General features: G+C 41.3%; 1 protein-coding gene across 2 annotated transcripts in view; it reads left to right on the forward strand.

Moving 5' to 3' along the window:
• The first annotated feature begins 2553 nt into the window (after window positions 1–2553).
• LOC142401526 (AP-2 complex subunit beta) overlaps window positions 2554–25642 on the forward strand; it is a 30802-nt gene continuing 7713 nt past the window's right edge. Inside the window, exons 1-21 of one of the 2 annotated variants that reach the window (XM_075486986.1) lie at window positions 2554–2662; window positions 4842–4896; window positions 5107–5212; window positions 5345–5480; window positions 5922–6167; window positions 7316–7506; window positions 7640–7861; window positions 8320–8440; window positions 8670–8765; window positions 8892–9007; window positions 9138–9303; window positions 9658–9756; window positions 10063–10322; window positions 12684–12876; window positions 13460–13501; window positions 14566–14718; window positions 16188–16333; window positions 16462–16591; window positions 17379–17463; window positions 19523–19609; window positions 20397–20551. In XM_075486986.1, the coding sequence (XP_075343101.1) occupies window positions 4860–4896; window positions 5107–5212; window positions 5345–5480; window positions 5922–6167; window positions 7316–7506; window positions 7640–7861; window positions 8320–8440; window positions 8670–8765; window positions 8892–9007; window positions 9138–9303; window positions 9658–9756; window positions 10063–10322; window positions 12684–12876; window positions 13460–13501; window positions 14566–14718; window positions 16188–16333; window positions 16462–16591; window positions 17379–17463; window positions 19523–19609; window positions 20397–20551 (2787 nt within the window). In that variant the 5' untranslated portion in view covers window positions 2554–2662; window positions 4842–4859. The remainder of the gene's footprint in view (window positions 2663–4841; window positions 4897–5106; window positions 5213–5344; window positions 5481–5921; window positions 6168–7315; window positions 7507–7639; window positions 7862–8319; window positions 8441–8669; window positions 8766–8891; window positions 9008–9137; window positions 9304–9657; window positions 9757–10062; window positions 10323–12683; window positions 12877–13459; window positions 13502–14565; window positions 14719–16187; window positions 16334–16461; window positions 16592–17378; window positions 17464–19522; window positions 19610–20396; window positions 20552–25642) is intronic. The other variant, XM_075486987.1, reaches the window with a different exon arrangement.

The following is a 25642-nucleotide window of genomic DNA, read 5'->3' on the forward strand; positions in this document are numbered from 1 at the left end:
CCACTGTTTTTGTGTACTTTTTCCGATGTGATTATAACCACTTTCATTGTAATGTCATACAAAACAAGGTTTGCTTTTAGAATTTTGATACATGACAGTTTAAGACCATGTACATTTTGTTTACAAGAACTATTGTGTGTTACATGTGGGGCACTAAAAGTAATTGGGGCAGTGATCATAACACATGTTGTGTTACGATGTGTAACCTTGCCTACAGGAATGTTTTTCATGTTGAACTATCTGATTGAGCTATCCAATGTCCAGGATAGAGCCCCAATCCAGATGAGTTGAAGAGGATATGTCTAGAATGCAGAGCAGAAACAAATGGAGAGAAAGGAGGAGGAAGTTTAAACCTGGGAACTAGATCACTAGCAGGTCAAATGGACAAGCTTGGAGCACTATTGAGGATGCAGAAGAAGGGGAAAAAAGAATCTCTTTATCTTGGACTTTGAACTGCTGGCCGTGAGCTGTCCATGTTGTCTCATAAGATTTCAACCACACCTCTCTCTCTGCTTCACTTCAACAGTTTGTCAGCGTTTTATGATATATCTAAAACAATAATTCAACAGCAATATAATTAGATTATCAAATTAAACTGTACGGCTGTTATTCACTGATGCTTTGTATTGTACACAGTAAAGCATGAAACAGATAGTTATTGCATTTTGTGTAAACAAAAGGTGTCCCCTCTTTCAGTTATTTGGTTTTATCATCAGGAATTATTAGAAAAAATATCTGGTTCATACTAGGTCTTAAAATTAAAATGAGATAAATGCAACCTCAAATGAACAACATACAATATACACATTGAACATAGGCAATAACCACACACACAAAAAAGCTGCATTTTCCATTACACAGACCATTCTTAAGACAACAAATAACAATTTACACTGTGTCATTATTCCTTCAAGATGGAGGAAGGGAGGATTTAAGAGGCGTAACAACATCATCAATTATCTTAGAGAAGCAATAACCGTTGCCAATCAACCTTTGAAGGGTTTTGAAAGCATATTACAAATAATAGAGTTCATCACTGTACAGAGAGAAAGATTATTTGCAAGTAAAAAAAACATTCAAGACAATCATCAATCTTCCCAGGAGTGGACATCTCAGCAAGTTCAGCCCAAAGTAAGACTGTGCAATGCTCAGAGAAACCAAGAGCTACATCTCAGACTCTATAGGCCTACAATTACTAAATACTGCATAAAAAATCCCTTCACCTTGTCCTACGACATTTAAATACATCTTAGTTAATGCACAAGTAACAAGGTTCTAATATTTGAATGCATCAACCACAGGACATAAACAAATTCTAATACTGAAACTATAGTTCTGTCTAACGAATACATTTACATTTACTTTTACTCTTAAATTCAGAATAGAATTTAAGATTCTTCTCCTCACATATAAAGCTCTTAATGACCGAGCTCCATCATATCTTAAAGATCTCATTGTAAGATATTTTCCTAACAGAGCACTTCGTTCCCAAACTGCAGGTTTACTTGAGGTTCCCAGAGTTTCTAAAAGTAGAATGGGAGGCAGAGCCTTCAGTTATCAGGCCCCTCTCTGTGGAACCAGCTGCCAGTAAATGTCCGAGAAGCAGACACCCTTTCCACTTTTAAGACCAGGCTTAAAACTTTCCTTTTTGATAAAGCTTATAGTTAGGGATGGCTCAGGTGGTCCTGAAACATCCCATAGTTAAGCTGCTATAAGCCTAGACTGCTGGGGGGCCTCATCTGTCACACCTTTCCTCACTTTACTCTCTTTATGTATATGTGACATTATTGTGGTCATTAACTCGTGTTTCCCTGTTCCAACAGGTATCCTTTGAATGGTGCTACAGTGCCCCCCCCTTTCTGTCTTCTCAAACCCCAGCTGGTGGAGGCGGGTGGCCACCCTTCCTGGTTCTGGTTCTGCCAGAGGTTTCTTCCTGTTCAAAGGGAGTCGTTCCTTTCCACAGTCGCCTCAGGCACACTCAGGCCGGGAGATTGGACTGAACACAAGTTTCAGTGCAATCTGTTGGTAATTGTTTTTCCTAAGTCTGTTAGGAAATTGTTTTTGAATTGGCTCTAAATGAACGAATTTGATTATTTTATGAATAATTATGATTACAATTAATTGAATTCCAATTGGCTTGAATTGGACTTTATTATCTAAGTGCCTTGAGGTGACATTTGTTGTATTTGGCGCTATATAAATAAAAATGAATTGAATTGAATTGAATTTACTTTTAAGATACTGACATTACATTTGTTTAGTTTCTTGTTAGTCAGGAAATCAGTGAACTTAAGAAGCACTTTCCCTAAAGTGTTGCATTCAGAACTATTGGGCAATAAGCAACCGTGCCTAAGATCCGTCGAAATGTAAAAAGCTCAGTTTACTTTTAGATACAGGTACCCCACAGATTTGTTTTCACTAATGGATCTAGACTAGTCAAATTGATGTTTTCGATTTCGATTATTATAGATTAAAGTGGAATTGGTTCATTACATTCTGGAGAAGTCACACTTTCCTCCGCACCAGAGGGAAGTCGTGTACTTTCCCATCACTGTGAACGCTCCATCTGGATCTCGGTTCTCCATCTTTCTCTAACCAAGCAAAGGACCAACCTGCATCACTACCCCGTTGGGATTTTTCCCGCTGACATACACTCAACTAGGTACATCAAATATCTTTTCTTTTTTAAAAAAATCTATAACATTTTTTCTGTTTTTGTGTGATTCAGTGTAAATTAGTGTGTTGAGCAGCGCGACGTTTAGCGGCATTAGCGTAGCTCCTGTCGGCAGCTATGGAAACTGGGCCGTTGGTTGCTTTTCTGTTCCTGTCATATTCCATACCATACTTTTACAGTAGCGTATCACATCCGACTGAAAGGTACTTATTGAAGCCATAACTGCTATAGCTGGGTGACCTTAAAGATTAAGGGTTATTAGCCACAGAGTCGCTGGAGCTGACCGGCGCAGCTAGCTGGTAGCTAACGTTAGCGAAGGGGAACTGCTGTGGCTCAAGTTAACTAAAGCTAACTTGAGGTTTCAGAGAGGTCAGACAGACGATGTCACACCCTGAAACGTAAATTTAATGTTACAACGTCATAGGCCTAAAAGTAAAAACAATGGGATAAATGCTATTGTGAGCGCTGAATCAATTGATCAGTTTACTATGCAACGTTAGCTACCTTTCCTTCACGCTAACATGTCTTGCATAGCTGAATAACGTTAACAGTAATTCACATTATTGAGTAACATTATTCAGTAAACAGTTCTATTTAGCTCTGCATATGACACCTGAAAGTATTTTATCTGCACTTCACTTTTAAATGAATGAATTAATGATTGTTTTTAATGGTTTTTTTAATTTTTAAAATTTTATTATTATTATTTTATTATTATTATTATTTATTTTTATTTATTTTTAATGATTTTATTGCCTTCTTGTGATTTTATGTAGCTGTGAAGCACTTTGAATTGCCTTGCGTATGAATTGTGCTCTATAAATAAAATTGCCTTGCCTTTGAGTGGCAATTTGCGTGTTTAACCTGTACCACTACTTCGTTGTATCCTGCAAATGTTACAGTGATACCGAGGCCCTGTTGGAGTTACACATTTAAGGACATTTATTATATGTGTATGATTAAATGTAAATGCAACAACTACTGTTGTCATCATGAACTGAATGGCCAGTAGTATGTGAAGGCAAGGCAAGGCAATTTTATTTATAGAGCACAATTTGTACACAGGTAATTCAAAGTGCTTTACAGCTACATAAAATCACAAGAAGGCAATAAAATCATTCAAAAGAAATAAAAAATAAAAACCCATTAAAAATAATCCTTAATGAATTCATTTAAAAGTGAAGAGTGCAGATAAAATACTTTCAGTTGTCATATGCACAGCTAAATAGAACTGTTTTCAGCCTGGATTTAAACATTGTCAGAGTTGAGGCCTGTCTCACATCTTCTGGAAGACTGTTCCAGGTTTTAGGGGCATAAAACTGAAACGCAGCCTGACCCTGAACATGCCACCAACGCTGTTCCAAACCAGTTGTCATATACATAAACTGCTTCTCTATTCTGTGAAGGTTTTTCACAGTCCTGTCTAACCAGGCTACGGTTGACTGACTGCCCCCCTTTAAGTGATTTGGTTGATATCACAATTCTTATTGTCATCTCGGTTTGTGAATAGAGGGTTCTTTATTGACAGCAAAGGGCTCTCCCTTAATAGCTGCCACAAAGTTGGAAGCATATCATTGATATTTAACAGACCATGGAGGAACCAAAAGACCTTAAGTTACTATTTTCTCACTCATCTGCCAGATATAGAGTGGCTCCATTAGACTTATAGATAGTAAAGCCTGATTCACCTCTCCAACAACTTTTTCCAATTTTCCCCTGTTTGCGCTGCTGTGACTCAGGTGCTCCAGATCAGCCCGTCCACCTGTACTTGAGCTTCACCATTGAGAGCCGTGAACAGCAGTGCTGACCTTACGTCCCACTGCTGGTTGGAATTCACATGTTTTTGCATAACAGGATTTGAAATGATTCATAACAGCTCCTGTTCTTGGAATGTGTATGGATTGCTACTTTGTGGGGAAAAACTGCTGTAGTTTCTCATATTTCCACCTCACAATATTAACATAACTTAAGTAGGTATTTTCGAAAAGGCAATCTGATGATTTAAAAAAAAAAAAAAAAGCAACTAAACAGCTCTACTCTTTTGCTAACAAATGTTCTGCAATTTGAACACAGAATAGTCACATGCAGGTTCAGAGGAAGTCACTGGAAAACAGAATTAATGCAGTCAGTGTTCATGAAAGGCTTTCTCCTTATTTCTGTTGTATAGACCGAAAGGACCACAATCATGACGGACTCCAAATATTTCACAACAAACAAAAAAGGTGAGTATAGAAGTGGTCCTCAATGAGAAAAAAAACTCTCCAGGAATAAGTCATTTTCAGTCAGTGTAATAAGAGAGTTCCTTCTGACAAGATGAAACAGGATTTTCTTTCACAATGGTTGTTTTAAGGTTGGAACTATCTTACTTTACTCAGCTTGACATTGTGTTCAAACTTGGCTTCTGGCAACTCTTGGTATGATTCATCTTCCAGGCGAGATCTTTGAACTGAAGGCAGAGCTGAACAATGAGAAGAAGGAGAAAAGAAAAGAGGCAGTAAAGAAGGTCATCGCTGCCATGACTGTTGGCAAGGATGTCAGGTACACTAGAAAATGTAACCTCTGATTATCAAGGGACAACTCTTCTGAGCACTTTGATCACAGTGCTAATGTAAGATGAAAAAATTGGCTTTGTCTGTAGACTCTTAACAAGTCCACATGTTTTGCTGTCAGTTCCTTGTTCCCAGATGTGGTCAACTGCATGCAGACCGACAACCTGGAGCTGAAGAAATTAGTCTACCTCTACTTAATGAACTACGCCAAGAGTCAGCCTGACATGGCCATCATGGCGGTGAACAGCTTCGTCAAGGCAAGGCCCTATGTTGCCCTATGTTGTTAAGTCTTCTCTACTCAAATGAGACCTGGTGGATTGTCACACTTAACCTTAATTCAATGAATTTTTATTAATATAGCATCAGTTCACATTAACAGTTTTTTTTTTTTTTTACAGAGAAAGTACTAACTTCTATTCAAGTTCTATTAAATACACTCCAATTTTATTGGAATAATTTGAGTCCTGTCCTTAAAGTAGTTAATACCCTCTATGGGAAAGGAAAAAACACTGTGTTGATACTCTACGTTCCATTCCCATTAGCCAGCAGAGTGTAAGATTGTTTTGTACTTTTTTAAGACTTATTTTCCAGACAAGGTCATGAATTTTAAGGAAGCAGAGCTTCTCCAACTTAAAAAGTGAAGGATTTTTCACAGTGGGAACTTATCTTTGAAAGATCATTCTCGTCCTGAAATACAGGACTGTGAAGACCCCAACCCTCTGATCCGGGCTTTGGCTGTCCGCACCATGGGCTGCATCCGAGTGGACAAGATCACAGAGTACCTGTGTGAGCCGCTGAGGAAGTGCCTGAAAGATGAGGACCCATATGTGAGGAAGACTGCGGCTGTTTGTGTGGCTAAACTGCATGACATCAATGCCCAGATGGTTGAAGACCAGGGCTTCCTGGACTCTCTGAGAGATCTCATTGCTGACTCAAATCCCATGGTGGGTGTTCCAACTTGAGCCTTATTTTACTTTGAGTTCTTATGTTATGATAAGAAAGTTAATTGTAAGTTATTGTGAGTTAATTCCCGGATTGAGCGTTTTATTGTCCGTTGTTTGGAGCTGCTGCTTGTCACTACATTCAGTTATGTAAGATAAGTTGTGTCAGCCCTTGTTCAAATATCATTAGAATATAATTTTTCTGATGTGCAGTGAAGATTTTGGTGAAACCCAGATGCTAGAAACTAAAGACCAAGTCCGGAACCTCGGCGTGCTGATAGACTCAGAGCTGACCTTCAACAATCATTTCAAATCAGTCACCAAATCAGCCTTTTATCAACTTAAGAACATATCCAGAATGAAGGGTTTCATGTCCCAAACAGATCAGGAGAAGCTGATTCATGCTTTCATCTCCAGCAGACTTGACTACTGTAACGGTCTTCTGACTGGACTCCCCCAAAAGAGTCTCAAACAGCTGCAGCTCATTCAGAACGCTGCAGCCCGAGTTTTAACCAGAACAAAGAGATCACATCACATCACCCCAGTTCTCAGGTCTTTACATTGGCTCCCGGTCAGATACAGAATAGATTTTAAAGTTCTGCTACTCGTCTACAAATCACAGAATGGTTTAGGTCCAGAATACATGAATGACATGCTAGCAGAGTATAAACCCAGCAGAGCTCTGAGATCTACTGACTCAGGTCAGATAGTGGAGCCCAGAGTTCAAACTGGACATGGTGAAGCAGCTTTTAGCTGTTATGCTGCACACATCTGGAACAAACTACCAGCAGAACTGAAATCAGCCCCAACTGTAAGCACTTTTAAATCCAGGTTAAAAACATTTCTCTTTCGGTGTGCTTATGGTTGGTTCCTTTAAAAAATTTCAAAGCATAATGCTATAAATTCTCCTAATTGTTTTATATTTTTCTTTTTTCCCCTCTTCTTTGATTGCCTTTTAACTGTGTTTTTTAATTTTTATTCTATTTTTTTATTTTCTTTAAATTGCTTGTTTTTATGCTGCTTTATGCGGTTCTTTTAAATGCCTTGTCTTTATGTAAAGCACATTGAGTTGCCTGTGGTATGAAATGCGCTATATAAATAAAGATGCCTTGCCTTGCCTTGCCTATAACAGTTCCCCCTCTGTCCTTAAGGTCGTGGCCAATGCAGTTGCTGCCCTGTCAGAGATCAGTGAGTCCCACCCCAACAGCAACCTGCTGGACCTGAATCCCCAGAACATCAACAAGCTGTTAACAGCCCTCAACGAGTGCACAGAGTGGGGACAGATCTTCATCCTGGACTGTCTGTCTAACTACAACCCCAAGGATGAGCGTGAGGCTCAAAGGTAGCTAGGACAAGAGAGAGCTATGACAACATCACTTTTCTATCGAGGATAATGGTGCTCATTCCTGATTCAGAGAAATGTCATCATCTGTTTCCTCTACTGACCACCACCTTTTCCTGCTCTTGTCTCAAAGCATCTGTGAGCGTGTCACTCCTCGTCTGTCTCACGCCAACTCGGCGGTGGTCCTGTCAGCTGTCAAGGTCCTGATGAAGTTCTTAGAGCTGCTGCCCAAGGATTCGGACTATTACAACACGCTGCTGAAGAAGTTATCGCCCCCGCTGGTTACCTTGCTCTCTGGAGAGCCAGAGGTCCAGTATGTGGCTCTGAGGAACATCAACCTTATTGTTCAGAAGAGGTGTGTGATCAAAACGGCAAAGGCTGTGTCACTAATGTAGATAACATGCTGTTTTGATACATTTTGAAATTTGTTTTAATTACAAGTAACAACAAAATCTAAAAAAAAAAATCAAAAAGTAGCTGATGTTGCCATCTAAGAATAAGTCATTAATAACCATTGTAGTTAAGTGTTTGGATTTTTTTCCCTACAAGTGTTAATATTTTAGTCTTTTTTTTGTATCATTTGGCTTTCAAAATTCCCAAAATACTTTCACTTTGCCAGCCTAGCAGCATTACCTCCATAAACCACTTATAAAACAAGATACAGTCTTACGCTTACAACAAGAGATGCTAGTTGATCTATTAAAAATCTAACATTTTGCCTAGAACAAATCCTAGTCTTATTTTCAGGATAGTAATGACAGACCCTCCTTTGGTCCAAGTTTAACAGTCTAATGTGTGATACACTGTGTGCAGGCCCGAGATTCTGAAGCAGGAGATCAAGGTGTTCTTCGTTAAGTACAACGACCCCATCTATGTGAAACTGGAGAAACTGGACATCATGATCCGCCTGGCCTCTCAGGCCAACATAGCCCAGGTACAGTACCTGTTGTGCATGAAACACCACTGCACAGGATCTTTGTTATGAGGATAACTTTGATATTGAGGTTTGCTCCCTTTAGTAATTATAGTTTACGCTAACGGACCTACTTTAATTGTGTTCGTGATTGGATGTACTGAAATATATCAAATTCCAAATGTTTTTAATCTTTCAGGGCTCAGAAGAACCAATATTTGACTCACCTGTTTGAAAATGTTACTTTCAGGTTTTGGCGGAATTGAAGGAATATGCCACAGAAGTAGATGTTGACTTTGTGCGCAAAGCTGTACGAGCCATTGGGCGCTGTGCCATCAAAGTGGAGGTAAGAGATGTCATTGTGTTGTTTAAATATCAACTCAGGTGTTTACAAGCAGGTTATTAATGTTCACTTTCAGTATGTGTGTGTCTTTGCAGTACAGTGTTACAGAAACATTTCTTTTACTTTCAGCAATCAGCAGAGCGCTGTGTCAGCACTCTGCTGGACCTGATCCAAACTAAGGTCAACTACGTTGTTCAGGAAGCTATTGTGGTCATCAGAGACATTTTCCGCAAGTACCCTAACAAGTATGTTTCCTTTGGAACCCCTAAGAGTAGTTTGACAAATACCAGCAACAAATCAGTTGAAAGTTGAACATGAATGTACTTTACTTTACTTGACCTAAATTTTGACCATTGACACACTGGTGTTCCTCAGATATGAAAGCATCATTGCCACTCTGTGTGAGAATCTCGACTCCCTGGATGAGCCTGACGCTCGAGCTGCCATGATCTGGATTGTTGGCGAGTATGCAGAGAGGATTGACAACGCCGATGAGTTGCTAGAGAGCTTTCTTGAGGGATTCCATGATGAGAGCACCCAGGTGGGCTTTTTCAAGGAGATGTACACGGTCATAGAAATACAGAATCTTAATGCAACCCCTTAATCTTATCTCACAAGTAAATGCAGAGGGGTCCCCTTTAGCATTCTCAGTGCACTTGACTAATTCCTGCTTTTTTTCATGTTATGGACAATGCACTTGATGTTTTCTAAGAGTTGTAGATTGTCAGACAGCATGTGTGCCAGCAAAAATTTCAACCGTAATCTACTTTTGAAGTTTAAAAGTGGTGTTAATAACTCCATGAACAACTTCTATCTATGAACTCTATAGCTGTGTATGTCTGCATTGTATATGTGACTCTTATCATAATCTCCAAGTGTATACTTTGTTTTGCAGGTTCAGCTCACTCTGTTAACTGCCATTGTCAAGCTGTTCCTTAAGAAGCCGTCAGAGACTCAGGAACTGGTGCAGCAGGTCCTCAGCCTGGCCACTCAGGTGGGTCTTGTCTGTTACTGTGAAGATTTAAATCAGTTTCATGTGCTTCTTCTTAACTATTGGATGTTGCTGAAGGTGGATCTGTTTTTACACAGCCCAGCAAATATATTGGATTTTTTTAGATTTTAGATTTCTTACAGGCACCTTTTGAGAACAATCAGGTTTTTTTGGCCAGTTTTTTGTCATTTCGGTTTTACCTTCCACCATAGTTATCAACTTGCTCAATTGATGGACCACTAGACCTACGTCTTACGCAGAATAAATGCAATTTCCATCATGTGTTGACCTCTTCCCGTTCTTTTCCAGGACTCTGACAACCCTGACCTTCGTGACAGGGGCTACATTTACTGGCGCCTGTTGTCGACTGACCCTGTGACAGCCAAAGAGGTGGTGCTGTCAGAGAAGCCTCTGATATCCGAGGAGACAGACCTGATTGAGCCCACCCTACTGGACGAGCTGATCTGCCACATTGGCTCCTTGGCCTCGGTTTATCACAAACCGCCCAGCGCCTTTGTGGAAGGAAGCCACGGAATTCACCGAAAACACCTTCCTGTTCAGCACAGCAGGTCCGACACACAAAATCATATCTTTTACAGACTTTTACGATTCTCCTCCTGTATCCTCTTTACCAGCAATCATTTGAACCTTTTTGCCACTTACGATTCAGTCTGAAAGGCACCATCTCCATGTACAGCTTTCACAGATTGCCAGTATTATGTGAAAAGAACACTTGTTGTCAAAGTAATCAAGGTACAATGCACATCTGTATTACCTAAAGATATATTCCCTCCCACCTTAGAAACAGTCTGAAAGCTCAGCATTGAGAATAATCCTCAAAACTCCTCTTAGTCTGGTCTTAATCAGCAGTTGTGTGTGTGTGTGTGTTTTTTCTTTATTTTACTCAAATGGTTCATGCTATTGCATTTTCAACAACAAAATCCAAGAGTGGTGATGAAAATTGTTACTGTAGAACTCTCAGCATGCATATCACTAAACTTCATTCACTCTCTAATCAAGGTGACCGTAATGAGTCAGGTTTTATACTTAAAATAAGTTAAAGGGATAATCCGGAGTAAAATGCACTTTAGATCAATTTACGGGATGTTGGGAGTACATACGTTGAGTTGACATCAAAATCATGTCATTCGGATGTGTTTTGAGAATTTCGATTTGACCATTTTTAGCCAAAAGTCGTTAGCCTGGAAGTCAGAGGGGCATATCATGTCACCGCTACAAAACGCTATTTTTATACCTCTTCTACTGCTCCAAACAACATAACACTTACGTGGTAGTGAGTAGAGGGTCCCTAAAGCCAAACCGAAGTGTCCCGAGGTCTTCATGTGGTCGGATATAGAGTCCAGAATGAATTTAATCAAGCCAGTACCTGCTCTCAATCAGAGCCTCTTCCGTCAACAGGAGGCTATCTCACGCGAGACATCACGTCACGTGACATTTCAAAATTCCAACCTGTTAGTAAGCTAGGCTTTGCTGTTGCATACAACTTCATTTCACTTTCGAAAGAAATACTGGACTATGTTTGTAAAAAAAAGGGCAACGAAATTGTGACTTTCCAGAGCGAGTTACTCCACACTCGGCAATCAACTACGGACTCACGTGACGTGATGTCTAGCGTGAGATAGCCTCCTGTTGACGGAAGAGGCTCTGATTGAGAGCAGGTACTGGCTTGATTAAATTCATTCTGGACTCTATATCCGACCACATGAAGACCTCGGGACACTTCGGTTTGGCTTTAGGGACCCTCTACTCACTACCACGTAAGTGTTATGTTGTTTGGAGCAGTAGAAGAGGTATAAAAATAGCGTTTTGTAGCGGCGACATGATATGCCCCTCTGACTTCCAGGCTAACGACTTTTGGCTAAAAACGGTCAAATCGAAATTCTCAAAACACATCCGAATGACATGATTTTGATGTCAACTCAACGTATGTACTCCCAACATCCCGTAAATTGATCTAAAGTGCATTTTACTCCGGATTATCCCTTTAATGCTGCAGTCGGCAAGTTTTCAAAATTGCGAGTCTAAAGTCGGAAAATTCGAACTGATACAACTTTCAGGTCCCTCCCCCAACCTCTAACAAGCTCCGAATCGCCCCCCAAACCCCTCCCCCTCTGTGGACGAGGTTGTGCACGTGAGTTCACACCAGTGTGAGCGCACACAAGCTGGGGCAGACTCACGCTCAGCAGCGTGTGCACAAGCTGTGATTGACAGGTAGGAGTCCTCCACCCTAACTTGATTGGTTAAAAACAGCCGGGAGCGCTCGGTTTTTGCAAGCATGATTACAGGCTTCAGAGGGAGCTACAGATTTCGGGATTTTTCCTAAACAGCCTATTTAATATTCTACTTCCAGAATCCCATGACAGTTCAAGCTAATATGACTAAAAAAAAGTTGCCGACCGCAGCTTTAAGAGTTAAATACTGTTCTTCAGTTCAGTCAGCAGTGTAAACTAAGAATTCTCCATGTTTCAGTCTTTTTTGATTATTCACCAACTTCTTTGCACAATAGGACATTTCCCAATCAGAAGCTATTACCCCATGTTGCTGTGATATTCACTGTGGAAGAAATGTGTTAATGTTAGAAATGTGTGAAAAAAAGGATCCAGTGCTGCAGAAGAGATTTTGTCGATGGGATGTTTCACTTTGTCAGCCATGCTCCACTGAGCTGCTCGTGTTTTGTGTTGATTAAGAAGAAATGTGAGCACAATTAATTTAGTTTAATAATAGAAAACCATCATGGTGTAACACAGGGTGACAAAGTGAATTCATGACTTTTAATTCAGTAAGATGCCTTGAAACAGACATCGAATTTCATTTTGAGTGCAGAAAGTCGGCATTTCAGTTCTGAATTTCTCTCCAGGTAATGGGTCGTTTCCAGACTCTTACTCGTCCATTCTTTTCTGCCGTGACAGCATTGACACAGGGGAGAGCCCCGTGAGTGGTGGGCCGGCCGCTGCCATGGACCAGCCTCATGTGATCCCCAGCCAGGGTGACCTGCTGGGTGACCTACTGAACCTGGACCTGGGCCCTCCAGTCAATGTACCCCAGGTCTCCTCCATGCAGATGGGTGCGGTGGATCTTCTTGGAGGAGGCCTGGACAGTTTGGTGAGCTTGCATGGACACACTCTGATTGTACTAGAGTGGAAACAGTAGCTGAAGTTCATTGAAGATCTTATAAGCTTCCTCCTTGTGTTTGTAGCAGTGGGACAATAAATCATACATTACTGTTACATCATAACAGCTGAACTAACTTGCATTTTTCTCTTTGCTTTGTATGCCATTAGATAATTGCCAGTTAGGTCTCTCTCATGATCATTGTAAGCCATCATGCTGCTGACTCAGTCAACAGCTGAAGCGGGTCAATTGTTCATGTTGGTGTGCTCACTCCAACCAAAATGTTTTGAAATATTTTAAAACCAAAAATGACATTTGCTCATAATAATAAACATGTATTTTCTCTCTTAATGTTAACTTTATCACTCCTCTAAGCTGCTGGAATCGCTGGATTTCTTCATCATTTTCTTGCAGATTTATTTTTGATGTCTAACATATACCATGCAGAGTTGGTGAGGGTTCCTCTTGATGGGTTGCGGTTGCTAAGAAAGTCTCTGTTTCTGTCTTTATGTGTTTGGTCTGTCTGTGATGTTTGGATGCTGTCTTTGGGGGCCTCTCCTCTTCTCTCCTGTAGCTGGGGGGAGACCTGGGCGGAGGTGTTGGGGGAAGTCCTGCAGTAAGTCTTCTGTTCAGCCGTCTGCCGGTCTGCATGCTGCATGCTTCCTGAATTAACCCAACACACTCTTAAACCTACCATTTTTTTCTGCTCTATACACACATTTGTAGCTAGAAAATTTCACAAACGTTTTGCACTTTTTAACCCAATTTCAGGCTGCGAAAAGTCATACCAAATGCAGCTATCTCGGTCACTGTGCAGCAGTTAGTTGACAGTCCTTAACACAGACATCAGATTAACCCACCAGGAAGACAGTTGTTCAGCTGTTGCAATGCAGTCTCTAGTTCCTGTCCTAACTTCAGGTGTTTCCTGTTGTTTATTATTTCAGCTTTGATTTTGAAGAGTGTTTTTTCATCAGCTTAATTTGGGCTGTTGGTTGCAGCCACCTAGCATTGTTCTTTTATTTTTATTTTTAACCAGGAAAACATAATCTGTCATCTCTAAATATCTGAACTGCATGCAGATTTGTATCAAAATGATAGAAGTGGCAAACAGGTAAAGTCAGATAGTGAAGTTAACAAGGCACCTGCTGATTGGTCCTTTATAAGGGATACGCAGTGACAGAATACAGGGATGACATACATTTGGCTACATTTAGAGACTTGAAGGGTTTTCACCATACTTTATTTTCCCTGAGATGTGTAGGGACAAGGTGGGTATTTGATCAGCAGTGGCACTTTCTGGAAATAGCAGATTTTTCTGTAGTTTTGCAATAGATGTAACTTTAACCACTTTTATATAGTTCCAGATGTATTATCACTGGCTTAGCCAAAAACAGACATTCTCATCTGCATATTTGATCCATAAATAGTTAATTTAATTATGTAGCATAAATTTCAGATTTCATACACACACATACCGATATTCTTTGGGCTTTGACTTATCAGTCTTGATATGTTTGAAATATGCTTTTACTGATGATAACTGTTGTTTTGTTCTTTTGATCAAAGACTCTGTTATTTGTTACAGATTTCTAGCAAAATTGTCAAGTTGAAAGAAATGTTTCCCAAAATAATTGGTGCTTAAATTATGTGTGGGTGTGTGTGAATTTGTAATTGTTTCAGGTGGGCCAAAACTTCATCCCGTCATCTGTTCCCAGTACCTTTGCCCCCTCACCCACACCCGCACCTCCAGCTGCCAGCAGCGGCCTCAACGACCTGTTTGAGCTTTCCACAGGCATGGCCATCACCACTGGAGGCTATGCTGTTCCAAAAACAGTAAGCACACAAGGCTTAAAGGGATATTTGTTTTTTCTGTTTAATTTTTTTTGTCTGAGTCAGGGTTGTGTACAGTACTTCTGAGTAGTCAGTCTTACCTTCAGTGCACAACAGTCAGTGTGCTCTCAGTTTGGAGAATCAGGAAGGATTAGTGAGGCGAGCCAAGCTAGCAGCTACACCTACCAGGCCACAGTAACAGCACATTTTTACCATCTGAAACAACTCAAACCTCAAAAATGTTCAGTCACTGACTTTGCTACTTAATATCCTCAACACAAAAACATCCTCGTGCTATAAGGTTTGTGGAAATTAAATGAAAAGTCTTTAATCATCCCAAGGGGAAATAATTAGGGCTGGGCAACGATTAAAATTTGTAATCTAATTAATCACATGATTTCCCTGATTAATCACGATTAATCGCATTTCTGTAGTTTTTATGTAGAAGCCTCGCTCCACTGTCTGTTTCCTTGAATGACTTGCTGCTATCAGTTGTGTGTTTTGCCTTTAAGTGATATTTTAGACTGGAACTACTACGCTGAGAAGACAATTCAACTTGGCTGTAAATGCAGGAGTTTTGCTTTTATGTTGAAACAAGTAAAACAGGAAGTAGTGCTGGTTAGCTCCGTGAGCTTCACACCTGTAACGGTGATGTTACCTGCTAGTTTATTTTTATTTTATTACTCCATGCTTCGTGGTGTTTGCTGTAACTGTGTGAATGTGATGCATTCAACAGACTTTTACAATAATAAAACCTGCGTTAAAGGGACAGTTCGCCTCTTTTGACATGAAGCTGTGTAACATCCCATATCAGCAACATCATTTCTGAACATCTTCTTACCCCCTGCTGCGTCCTGTGAGCAGAGTTCCAGCCTCGTTTTGGCATTGATGAAGGTAGTCCGGCTAGTTTGCTAGGGTCCCGAAAATAAAGCGTTTTGCTTCTCAAAACAATATGCGTTCAAAAGAGTGATACATTTGTATCACAAAATCGTCCCTCCAGAAAAAGTCAGACCTCACAATCGCTTGGCCCTATTTTCTCTCCCTTCGTATCACTGCCTGCTGTGTAAACTGTGCAGACAGAGCAGTCCCCTGCTTCCGAGCAGCAAACACCGTAACAGGTGCAGCTGTCGGCAGGTGGCAGCAGGCAGTGATACGAAGGGAGAGAAAATAGGGCTTTATTCTTATCGGGGTAATGTTAAAGCTGCTTTGTGGAAACGCACATGTAGTATATTAGATAACATCTGTAGAGCTGATTACACAGGTGCTTTTCTACTAAGTTACTTCAGTTACTTAAGTATTCAGTTACTTAAGTTATTTTATGTTACTTATGTTATTTTATGTTAGTGTTATTTTCATTTAATTTATTTTACTTTAGTACTTTCTCTCTTGTACCATAACTGCTACACAGCAATTTCCCTCGGGATAAATAAAGCGTCTTGAAACTTGAATCTTGAATCTTGAATCTTGAATAGGTGTGGCTGCCCGCAGTTAAAGCAAAAGGATTGGAGATCTCTGGAACCTTCTCCCGTCGCCAAGGCCACATGTACATGGACATGACCTTTACCAACAAGGCCCTGCAACACATGACTGACTTCGCTGTCCAGTTTAACAAGAACAGGTCAGTGAGCTGACTCATAGGAACAGTCCTCTTCAGATGCCCCTTTAGTTTACAGCTCGATGTTCCTACAGAACTTTGCTGCTGAATGACACAAACGTAAAGTGCTGTTCTTTATTTTCTTCATGCAGTTTTGGGATGATCCCCACCAGTCCTCTGGCTGTTCACACTCCACTGATGCCCAATCAGAGTATTGAGATCTCTTTGCCCCTTAACACAATTGGGCCAGTCATGAAGATGGACCCACTCAATAATCTGCAGGTACAGGAGAACACACTTACTCCTCATGTGAATCAGAATCAAGTTTATTGCCAAGTAGGTTTTCACTTACAAGGAATTTGACTTGGTGTAGTTGGTGCAAACAATATAGATATATATACCATAACACAACATAACATTTAAAAGATACAAACATTTTGTTGTTGAGTGGAGATGCTGATAATCACTACAATACAGGCAGTGAACATTAAATTGAATGAAAAAATACTCCTTTTTTATATATATATATTAATCTTGAGTTGTTCAGTCAATGACCTTGTTGAATTTTGATTTGAGGCCTTCAGTAAGAGAACGCTGTCCAACTGGATGATCAGCCTTGAGAATCAGGGATCTGTTCTTTAACAGCAGCGTTGCTGGCAACACCAAGGGGACCCCGAAGGTTGCAGCTTAATCTGGATATTTATTACGAGCATAGAGCAAAACCCCATAGTTTGGCATCTTATTGGTTCCCGCTTACAACCTGCAGCTTGTTTAAAACAGCCTTCTAACCTGAGCGTTGCCTGAAAAAATGAAACCTGTCAGCTAAAACCTTTTATTTGTTAGCCAGCTGAATTAAAATGTTTAGAAAAGACCAATTTTAACCACAAAGAACTCTGGCTAAAATCTTGTTTTGCAGCTACTCTCAGTTTACACATTAATCACTTTCTTTACACCAAATATGTATGTATTATCTTTAGAATCTGATGTTTAGTTTACCTTTTGTTGGTATAAATGTTGGAACATTGCTCATATTCATTTCACATCTTTTTTTGTTTTGTTTACTGTACAGGTGGCCGTAAAGAACAGCATTGATGTGTTCTACTTCAGCGTACTCATCCCTCTGAATGTGTTCTTCGTCGAGGATGGAAAAATGGGTATGATTGTCAAAACTTTCTAAAACTGCAACTGCAATCATCACACCAATACAGCAGTGGCAAACCGAGTATTCCAGAGTGTATGAAACAGGAAAAAAAATGTTTTATTCATCGAAATAATCATCAAGATTAATGTAAAGGAGTTTATACATTATACTCGAGTTGAAGACTGACAGGATCACTGTTAATACTTTGAATATGCATATTTGGTATGGTCTTAATGGAGAAATCACATAATTATATTTTAACATATTCTAATCTTGCTAGCAGCTACTTACCCAATTATGAAGATCCATTACCTTTAAAGCCGTGATGGTAAATTTTAAATGACAATCTGAAATTCAAGATGGGGAAATCTCTAAAGCGAAGAGACCAAACAGGCCTGAATGGAATCGAATATACGCAATAACTCTATTAAAAGGGTCTGAATACGAATTTATTGGCCAAATACTGTACAAATTCGACTACTTGTTGCTGTAAAGTAAATAAATACCTTTCATTCCATTTGCTATTGAATTTCACCAACTGTTTTCCATGTTGTTGGCTTCAAAAGATACATTTTGAGACACGGTTAGCTCGACTTTCACTGTCATCTTCAGCCCACAGTGCAGCTTTACCACTGTGTGTACATGTCAGCCAGGTGGTCACCAGTCCAATCCTTCTCTGTTGTTCTTGTCACACACAGATCATCTTTATAGCAGATACTGACTCTTGCTGGCTTAAAAATGAGTTTCAGTGTCTCAAAGTTGAACTTTTTGGCAGCTTTGTTTGCGCCATGGAAAATTTCACAAGGGCCAATAGTTTAATATATATCATGTACAGTGTATATAATGTTAAAGGCCTACAGAAAGCTGACACTACACCCAATACATAATGATAATACATACACAGTGGAACAATAATGATCATTGGACTCTACACCAAAACATTTCATAAACGCATGAAATTTGCGATTTTGAATTTGCCGCTAGGAAATCCTTCCTGGAATTCCAAACTGGGGGCGGGGCTTCCGTGTGACGTCACAGGTGCCATGGGTTTTCCTGGCTGCTGCTATTAGTATGCTTGTTGAGTGGTGAAGGCAATAAAACGTTGGGTTCAGTGCAGTTTTTATTGCGAGTAGATGTACGAAGTGCTGTGGGTGCGTGTGTTGCCCTCAGCAGCTCACACCACCGGGGACAGAGGAAGCAGAGAGACCCGCGGTCTTGTGTCTGTGCCTCCCTGTCCGCCTGCCTCCTCTCTGGTGAAATCAGCCGGAGCCATCCCGCCGCGTTCAGCTCCCTGCGGTGCGGACACTCAGGGGGAATCCACCTGGCGGAGAGCGGACACACTCTCCGCCAGGTGGAGAGCGGAAATCAGCCGGCAGAGCGAGTGTGTCCACGTCGGGGCTCTTGATGATCGCTCTGCCGGCTGATTTCCGCTCTCCACCTGGCGGAGAGTGTGTCCGCTCTCCGCCAGGTGGATTCCCCCTGAGCGTCCGCACCGCAGGGAACTGAACACGGCGGGATGGCTCCGGCTGATTTCACCAGAGAGGAGGCAGGTGAACAGGGAGACACAGACACAAGACCGCAGGTCTCTCTGCTTCCTCTGTCCCCGGTGGTGTGAGCTGCTGCTGCTGAGGGCAACACACGCACTTCGTACATCTACTCGCAATAAAAATTGCACTGAACCCAACGTTTTATATTTCCAAGCGACGTCCCGCGGCACACATCGAAATTTGCCGTGAAGAAGCTGTCCAGGTCTGGCAAACTGCTGGCTTCGCTACTAGAACTACTGGGGGTTGTTCCAGCAGCTGGCACTCGCGACGTCACGCACCTGTCGTTCCAGTTTGCCAAATTCGAGTCAAATGTGGTGATAGTTTATTGGGCCTAATCAGGACTATCCAGGGGCCTAAAATTATTTTAAAATCATAAAAAAAATTCCATGGTATATAAGGAATCGATCTGCTATTTCAGTTTTGTGCAAAAAATCACCTTTCTGTAGGCCTTTAAGACTAGTATGTCAAACCATCCAATAGTTTTCTTCTTCACAGATGCTGATAAATGTCTTTTCTCTTCCTCAGAGCGACAGGTGTTCCTGGCTACCTGGAAAGACATCCCTAATGAAAATGAGCTACAGTACCAGATAAAAGAGTGTCACCTAAATGCAGGTACACATCGTGCAAAGTCAAGTCGATGTTTTTGTTGTTTGTTGTTTGTTAGAGGCTTTTGCAGGGTCATTGATTATTTTTCTTTTGTCTGAAAAATACATTAGAATTGTTTATTTCCCATGGAAAATATGTTTTTTAATGTCCTCTAAATGAAAGTTACTTTACACAGTCTGAGGTGAATGTACAGAATAAGTCACTCAGTTTCAGTGATAATAGATTTAGTGACATATTCTAATGTCCCACAACCGACCAGTTTCTTCTCTGGTCCTCATTGTTCATGATTCTTGATATCAAATCACATTTGATATTAAGACTTCAAAAATACTACAACTCCATCAAAGACCTCTCACTTCTCTCTGTTTTCTTTTTCCACCCTCATGCCTTTCTTTGGATAACTCATTTCCTTTCACCTGTAACTCAATGACGCCTCCAACTTCTTCCCTCTTGGAAGCTACTAATAAATGTTCCACTGTTATCCTGGCAGCAGAATGACTAACACCAACCCACGATGACTGATCATAACAGCGACCTGAGCTAGTGTTCGAATACTTGGTCGGCTTTACTGAACTCTGAAGGTTTCTTGTCAAAGTTCATGAAAATCCTTATAGAGCTAATGTACCCTTTAGCAGTAGAAGACTTGAATTAGCTAATCCAACTGCTAGTGCTACTACCTATAGTGATAACAGCCTCTTTAGTGTGAATGTTTCACATGGTTCCTCTTTGTTCAGTAATTAGATGTAGCACCGTGTGATAAGGGTTTTCCCTAATCTTGGTTCTGGACTTGCAGACACAGTGTCAGGGAAGTTGCAGAATAACAACATCTACACCATTGCCAAAAGAAATGTTGAAGGCCAGGACATGCTGTACCAGTCCCTCAAGCTGACCAATGGCATCTGGATCTTAGCCGAGCTCCGCATTCAGCCTGGGAACCCCAATTACACGGTACAGTATAGAGAATATATAGCTGGTGCTTGCCCTAAGGCGGTGACCCTACATACTAACATGCAGTTTAGTGATTTTTGGTACATACTGTAGGTTTAAGCTCTAAAATCTTGTCTCAATCCATTTTAACTTCACATAACCAAATGCTTCAGCCCACTGTAGTTGTAAAAAAAAACAGCTGCAACAAGTTAAAAGATTGTAGATTGTATTAATGATGCAACTGTTTATGACTCGATGAAAAGAAGGATTTGTGGTCCCAGATAAAAGGAGATGGGGAAATATACCAAAGAATGTAATCAGAACTGCCCACAACCACCAGTAGAAAACTTGGCTCCCATGGTAGTTATAAGCTGCAGATTATAGGTATGTCTCCATGATGAGTTGGTTTCACAGATTTTCTGTATGAATATTGTGTTTTGGCTTTTGAAAATAGGTACAATTTACTTGTGTGAAATGTACTCTACTGTAAGGGTTCTAACCTTGAAAAGAAGGATCTGTCTGCAAAAATTGTTGCAGTGCTGCAACTAGGTACACAACTAGTGTCTATAAAATGTCTGATATTAACTGAAAAAAGGATGGGAAGGAAAGGATGTCAGCTAGTGTTGTGGAGAAATTAGAGTCGAATCCCGCGTTGGTCAGCCGTCCATTGGGGAGTTTATTGAACAAACCGTCACAGCAAATGTGCATACAGAATGTACAAAATGTCCGACGAGCTCATCTAGTGACACCCTTTTATACCGTTTTATCATAACAAGTGTACGTGGCCCTCTCCGGAGGCGCCTAGCTTTCGCAGTTTATCATAAACACGCTCCTTCTAACTATCAACAATATTCTGAACCAGTCAACAAGGCCCAGGATGTAACTAGGCCAGAAGTCATGAACATGTCATGACATCCTTCTCCCACATAGTCCCCCCTGAAATCACTTATCAGTGATTTAATAAAGAAATAATCTAAAATAAAAGAAAATCATCCCACATAGTTAATTAAGAATTAATTAACATAATCAACACTAAATTATTCTAATAATTCTACAATACCAATCAACGGGACCATTTAGAATTCATGAGAAGGAATATATATATGTGTCTACTCGAATCATATTCAATGATTAACTTAAATTACACGATATTGATTTCAACAACACTACAAGTTTTACATTGCCATCACACTTGTCCACTGTTCGCAGTGCATAGGTGCGAAAAACCCACCGGCTGCTACTTCCGTAACTCATGTTCTTATCTTGGGAAAATTCACCTACGGCCCCCCCCACTGGCGACCGACCACTTTACCAAGGTCGCACTCCGAACCGTTGACTGACACAATTGGCAATGGACATATCAGTGATCAGTTTTGATTGATAATACACATAGACTGAATACACCACCTTCAAATCAGTTAATCACCGTTTTGTATCAAGTACAATACATAAAATTATGGATTATCACACAACAATAGTAATAAAATGCAATGTAATGCAGCTCTTCCAGTCCCGTCCCATCTCCTGCACCCTGGTGTCGTCTGCTTCTGGCCGAACATCCGTCCGGCTGGGTCTGGAACTGCTAAGCTAACTCTGGGAGGAGAGGTCGCCAGTACGTCACTCCCAATCAAAGAGATCTTCAGCATCTCTTCTCCCTGTCAGACTAAACTTGGTTCCACCCTCGAGGAAAGAAACTTGTGAACCGTCCGTTGATAACCTTCATTCGTTGACCCGCTCTCCCATGCGTTGGTCCTCAGGCCTGGTCTCGCATGGTCATCTGCCTCCTGATTCCTTCCACTGTTTGTTTGAACATCACTTGCAGCAAACACCTTCTCAGAATGGGTATAATGCAACACACCAATAGGGGAACCATTCTCACTATCAACAATATTGCTATTCCCGCCTTAACTGTCATCGCTCCCCCTTCTCCCAAAATCCCAAACAGACCAGTCCACCACCGTTCACCTCCACCAGCATCACACGTCAGCTCCTCTCTCCGTTCTCTGAACTCCTTCACGGCCGTTGTAAACGTTCCATCAGCTGCAGTGTTCCCGGGTGTAAATGTACAACATTTTCCCCAACCATCTGGCCAACACCATTTTCCCTTCTAATATACCTTCTAAAACTTGTCTGTTCTACCAAGCCATCATACTCGTCTCATGTCGTTGTTCTCCAAAGCCTGCAAACCCTTCACTCGTGTAGCTAAGAATTCTCTGTTGGTTGTATTATATGTGATTAGTCCATTCCCCATTTTGTTAAATATGATCCCCTGCAAACCAGCCTCAAATCCAGCTGCAATCTCCCTGCGTGCTTTGAGCTCAAAGGAATCCCTCTCGGCTGCCCTATTGCATCCAAGTAAACGTGCTTATCCCTGATGTAGCCATCACTCGATCTTTTAACTCTCCCTTCTTCCACATCCAATCCTAGCATCTCGTTTACCTTGTCATACACTACCACAACTGATGTGTTCCTCCTCACCAGTGCCCAAAAACCTATCTCCCTGTTGGGTAGCACATTTAACAAAACATGATCTCCACACATCCAGTAACTCTCAGCCACTGGGTGTGTCTGATCCCCAAAAAGATATAGAGTTAAAATGATCATTTCTATATTTTCACATTTTGATCCAAATAAATAAATCCCAATAAATCTTGTTTTCATTTAACATTAGTACTACCTACGCGAGTTCCAAAAGCATCCAAACTCACCATCGTAATCTACTCTATAATCAGTGGGAGGCCCCTCCTGTGATGTACTCAGATTAAATTCCGCACAAGAAGACTCAAATTTGTGGCCCTCCCTTATTTTGAAAATAACTATGTAATTTATTTGGCCCGAACATCAATCTGCACTTAATACCACACATAGGAAACAATAACCGTTTATCCTCCTCCGATGTGAACCTACCTTCTCTGCATTCCCGTTGCTGGACCACCGCACAGTCCCTGAAGGTGTGTGGCTCTAGAACAACAACAGGCAATGCTCCTGGAGCGTCTGCGCATATGAGACACTCTGTCGCTGTCAGTTCCCTCGTAGTGTACCATGCCCATCTATACCACATATCCTGTGCTGCCTTAACCCATCTTCCACAGTTACACTGTTTTCCCGACTCCACCTGTGCATGTACACTCCGTCTGTTCTTGGATTAACATGATTATTCTGTCCTGTAGTGCTAATGGTATCAAATCCCCCTAGATTTTCCCGTGAAATCTTTCTATTCTTACAACCATTGTGAACAACTCCTTCTGACCCGATCTGACATGATCTTACCAGATTGCCCCTTTTTCGTGGCGTCCAGAGGCGTTGATTTGGTCGTCTCCTCCAACGGACCCATGATCCACACTTCCTCAAATCGTTTCTTCCATGAACTTAAATTCAAGCTTAGCAGATACCTCTTCACGACTAGCTCTAGTGTGTATTGCTGGCAAAGTTTGTGGCGTGGCATGGTCTGAGTGGGTGTGTATTGTTGCATCATACTCATCTGACCCAGGCTGGCTACTTCCCTGCGGGGTGGCTTCATCACGGGACCCTTCCAGCCTCTCCTGTCCGCGGGATCCCGTCCAACATCTCCAGGCTTCGTTCTCCTGAGCCCATGCTGTCGGCCAACACCCACACCTGGATGCTCACAGTGTCAGAAATCTTAACCTCTTCCTTTTGTTCATCCTTTCCCTCGGACTCAACTCCGTCTGTGTCTTTAGTCCGAACCTTAGTGCAGTGATTCAAATGGTACCATGTGTTGCTACCTTCCACTTGAACTGCTGTTGATGTTGCTCGCACCATTGTGTACGGTCCTTTCCGTCTTGGCACAAGCCACTTCCTCCGGAACACTTCGATGTGCACCTGGTCGCCCGGCACCACTGGCCTCTCAACCAGCTGTTTGAGACTCAAGTCTCTGAACTCCTCCTGTAGATAGATTGTTCTGTGGACTGCAGTTAGTTGCTTCATGTAAGCTGTCCACTCTGTTTGCACCTGCTCAAGTGGGAACTGAGGTGGCGGCCTGGGTCGACCCGTTAGCATTTTATGCGGTGTTAGTGCGTGACTCTATGAGTCTGCATACGAAAGCTCATTAGTGCAAGCGGCAAAGCATCTAGTTAGTTTAGTTGAAGCACAGATTCAATTCAATTTCACTTTCCAGGTTCCATTGATCCTCTCATGCATCCCTTGACTTTGTGGATGATAAACGGCCCCACAGCGCTGCTTGATTCGCAGCTGCTGCAGAATGCCTCTTGCACCTTTATAAACAAACACTTAACCATTATTTGAGCTAACCTCTGATGGAAAGACAAACAGATGAATCAATTCTCTTACCAAAAAAAATTTACGACTATTTATCCAATATGTATGACCAATATCCTTGTGATGGCGTGACATCTGGCTCCAGTAACACCATTGGTGCCAAAACAGCAAGCTGGCACTTTGATGCTACTTTCGCTGCTTCATCAGCCGCGATATTACCTTTACCAACCATTTTGTTACCTCTATGATTATTTGACATTGTATCACTGCCAATTTACAATTTTCATGACCGCAATCCGCTCCTTCATTTGGACCTCCTGTCGCGCTGGACTTCCGTCTGACCTCCTGAACCCTCTCTGCTTCACAACTGCTCCAAATGAAGAGAAAATATCATGAGCATATGCAGAAACTGTGTACACATTCGTAACCTTACCTTCCACCAGTCAACATGCTTCCGTTAGTGCCTTCAGTTCAGCCAACTGTGCCGAACATGGCCGTTCACACTTCTCAGCTTTCACCGTCACAAAGTTCTCCACCTTCCTGTTTCACAACTGCAAAACCTGCATGATCACCCAAATGATCTCACAACATGAACCATGCACAACATAAGTGACATCAGCCTGAACAAGTGGAGTTGCTCCTATGTCAGGTCTCAGTTTAATGTATCTCACAGCTTCTGCCACACGCTCATGTGGTTCTCCTTCCTACTCACGTGGAATGACATCTGCAGGATCCGATGTAGTACACTTCTGTATTCTCACATCTGGACGTGTCAAAAGATGCACAACCTGCAAACATCCTGTCCGAGTCACAACATACCTACTCTGATCTATTAGTTCTGAAATCTTATGTTTTTATTGGAGACATATAAGAAAA

This window comes from Odontesthes bonariensis, chromosome 16 (assembly GCF_027942865.1).
Source record: "Odontesthes bonariensis isolate fOdoBon6 chromosome 16, fOdoBon6.hap1, whole genome shotgun sequence".
NCBI lineage: Eukaryota > Metazoa > Chordata > Actinopteri > Atheriniformes > Atherinopsidae > Odontesthes > Odontesthes bonariensis.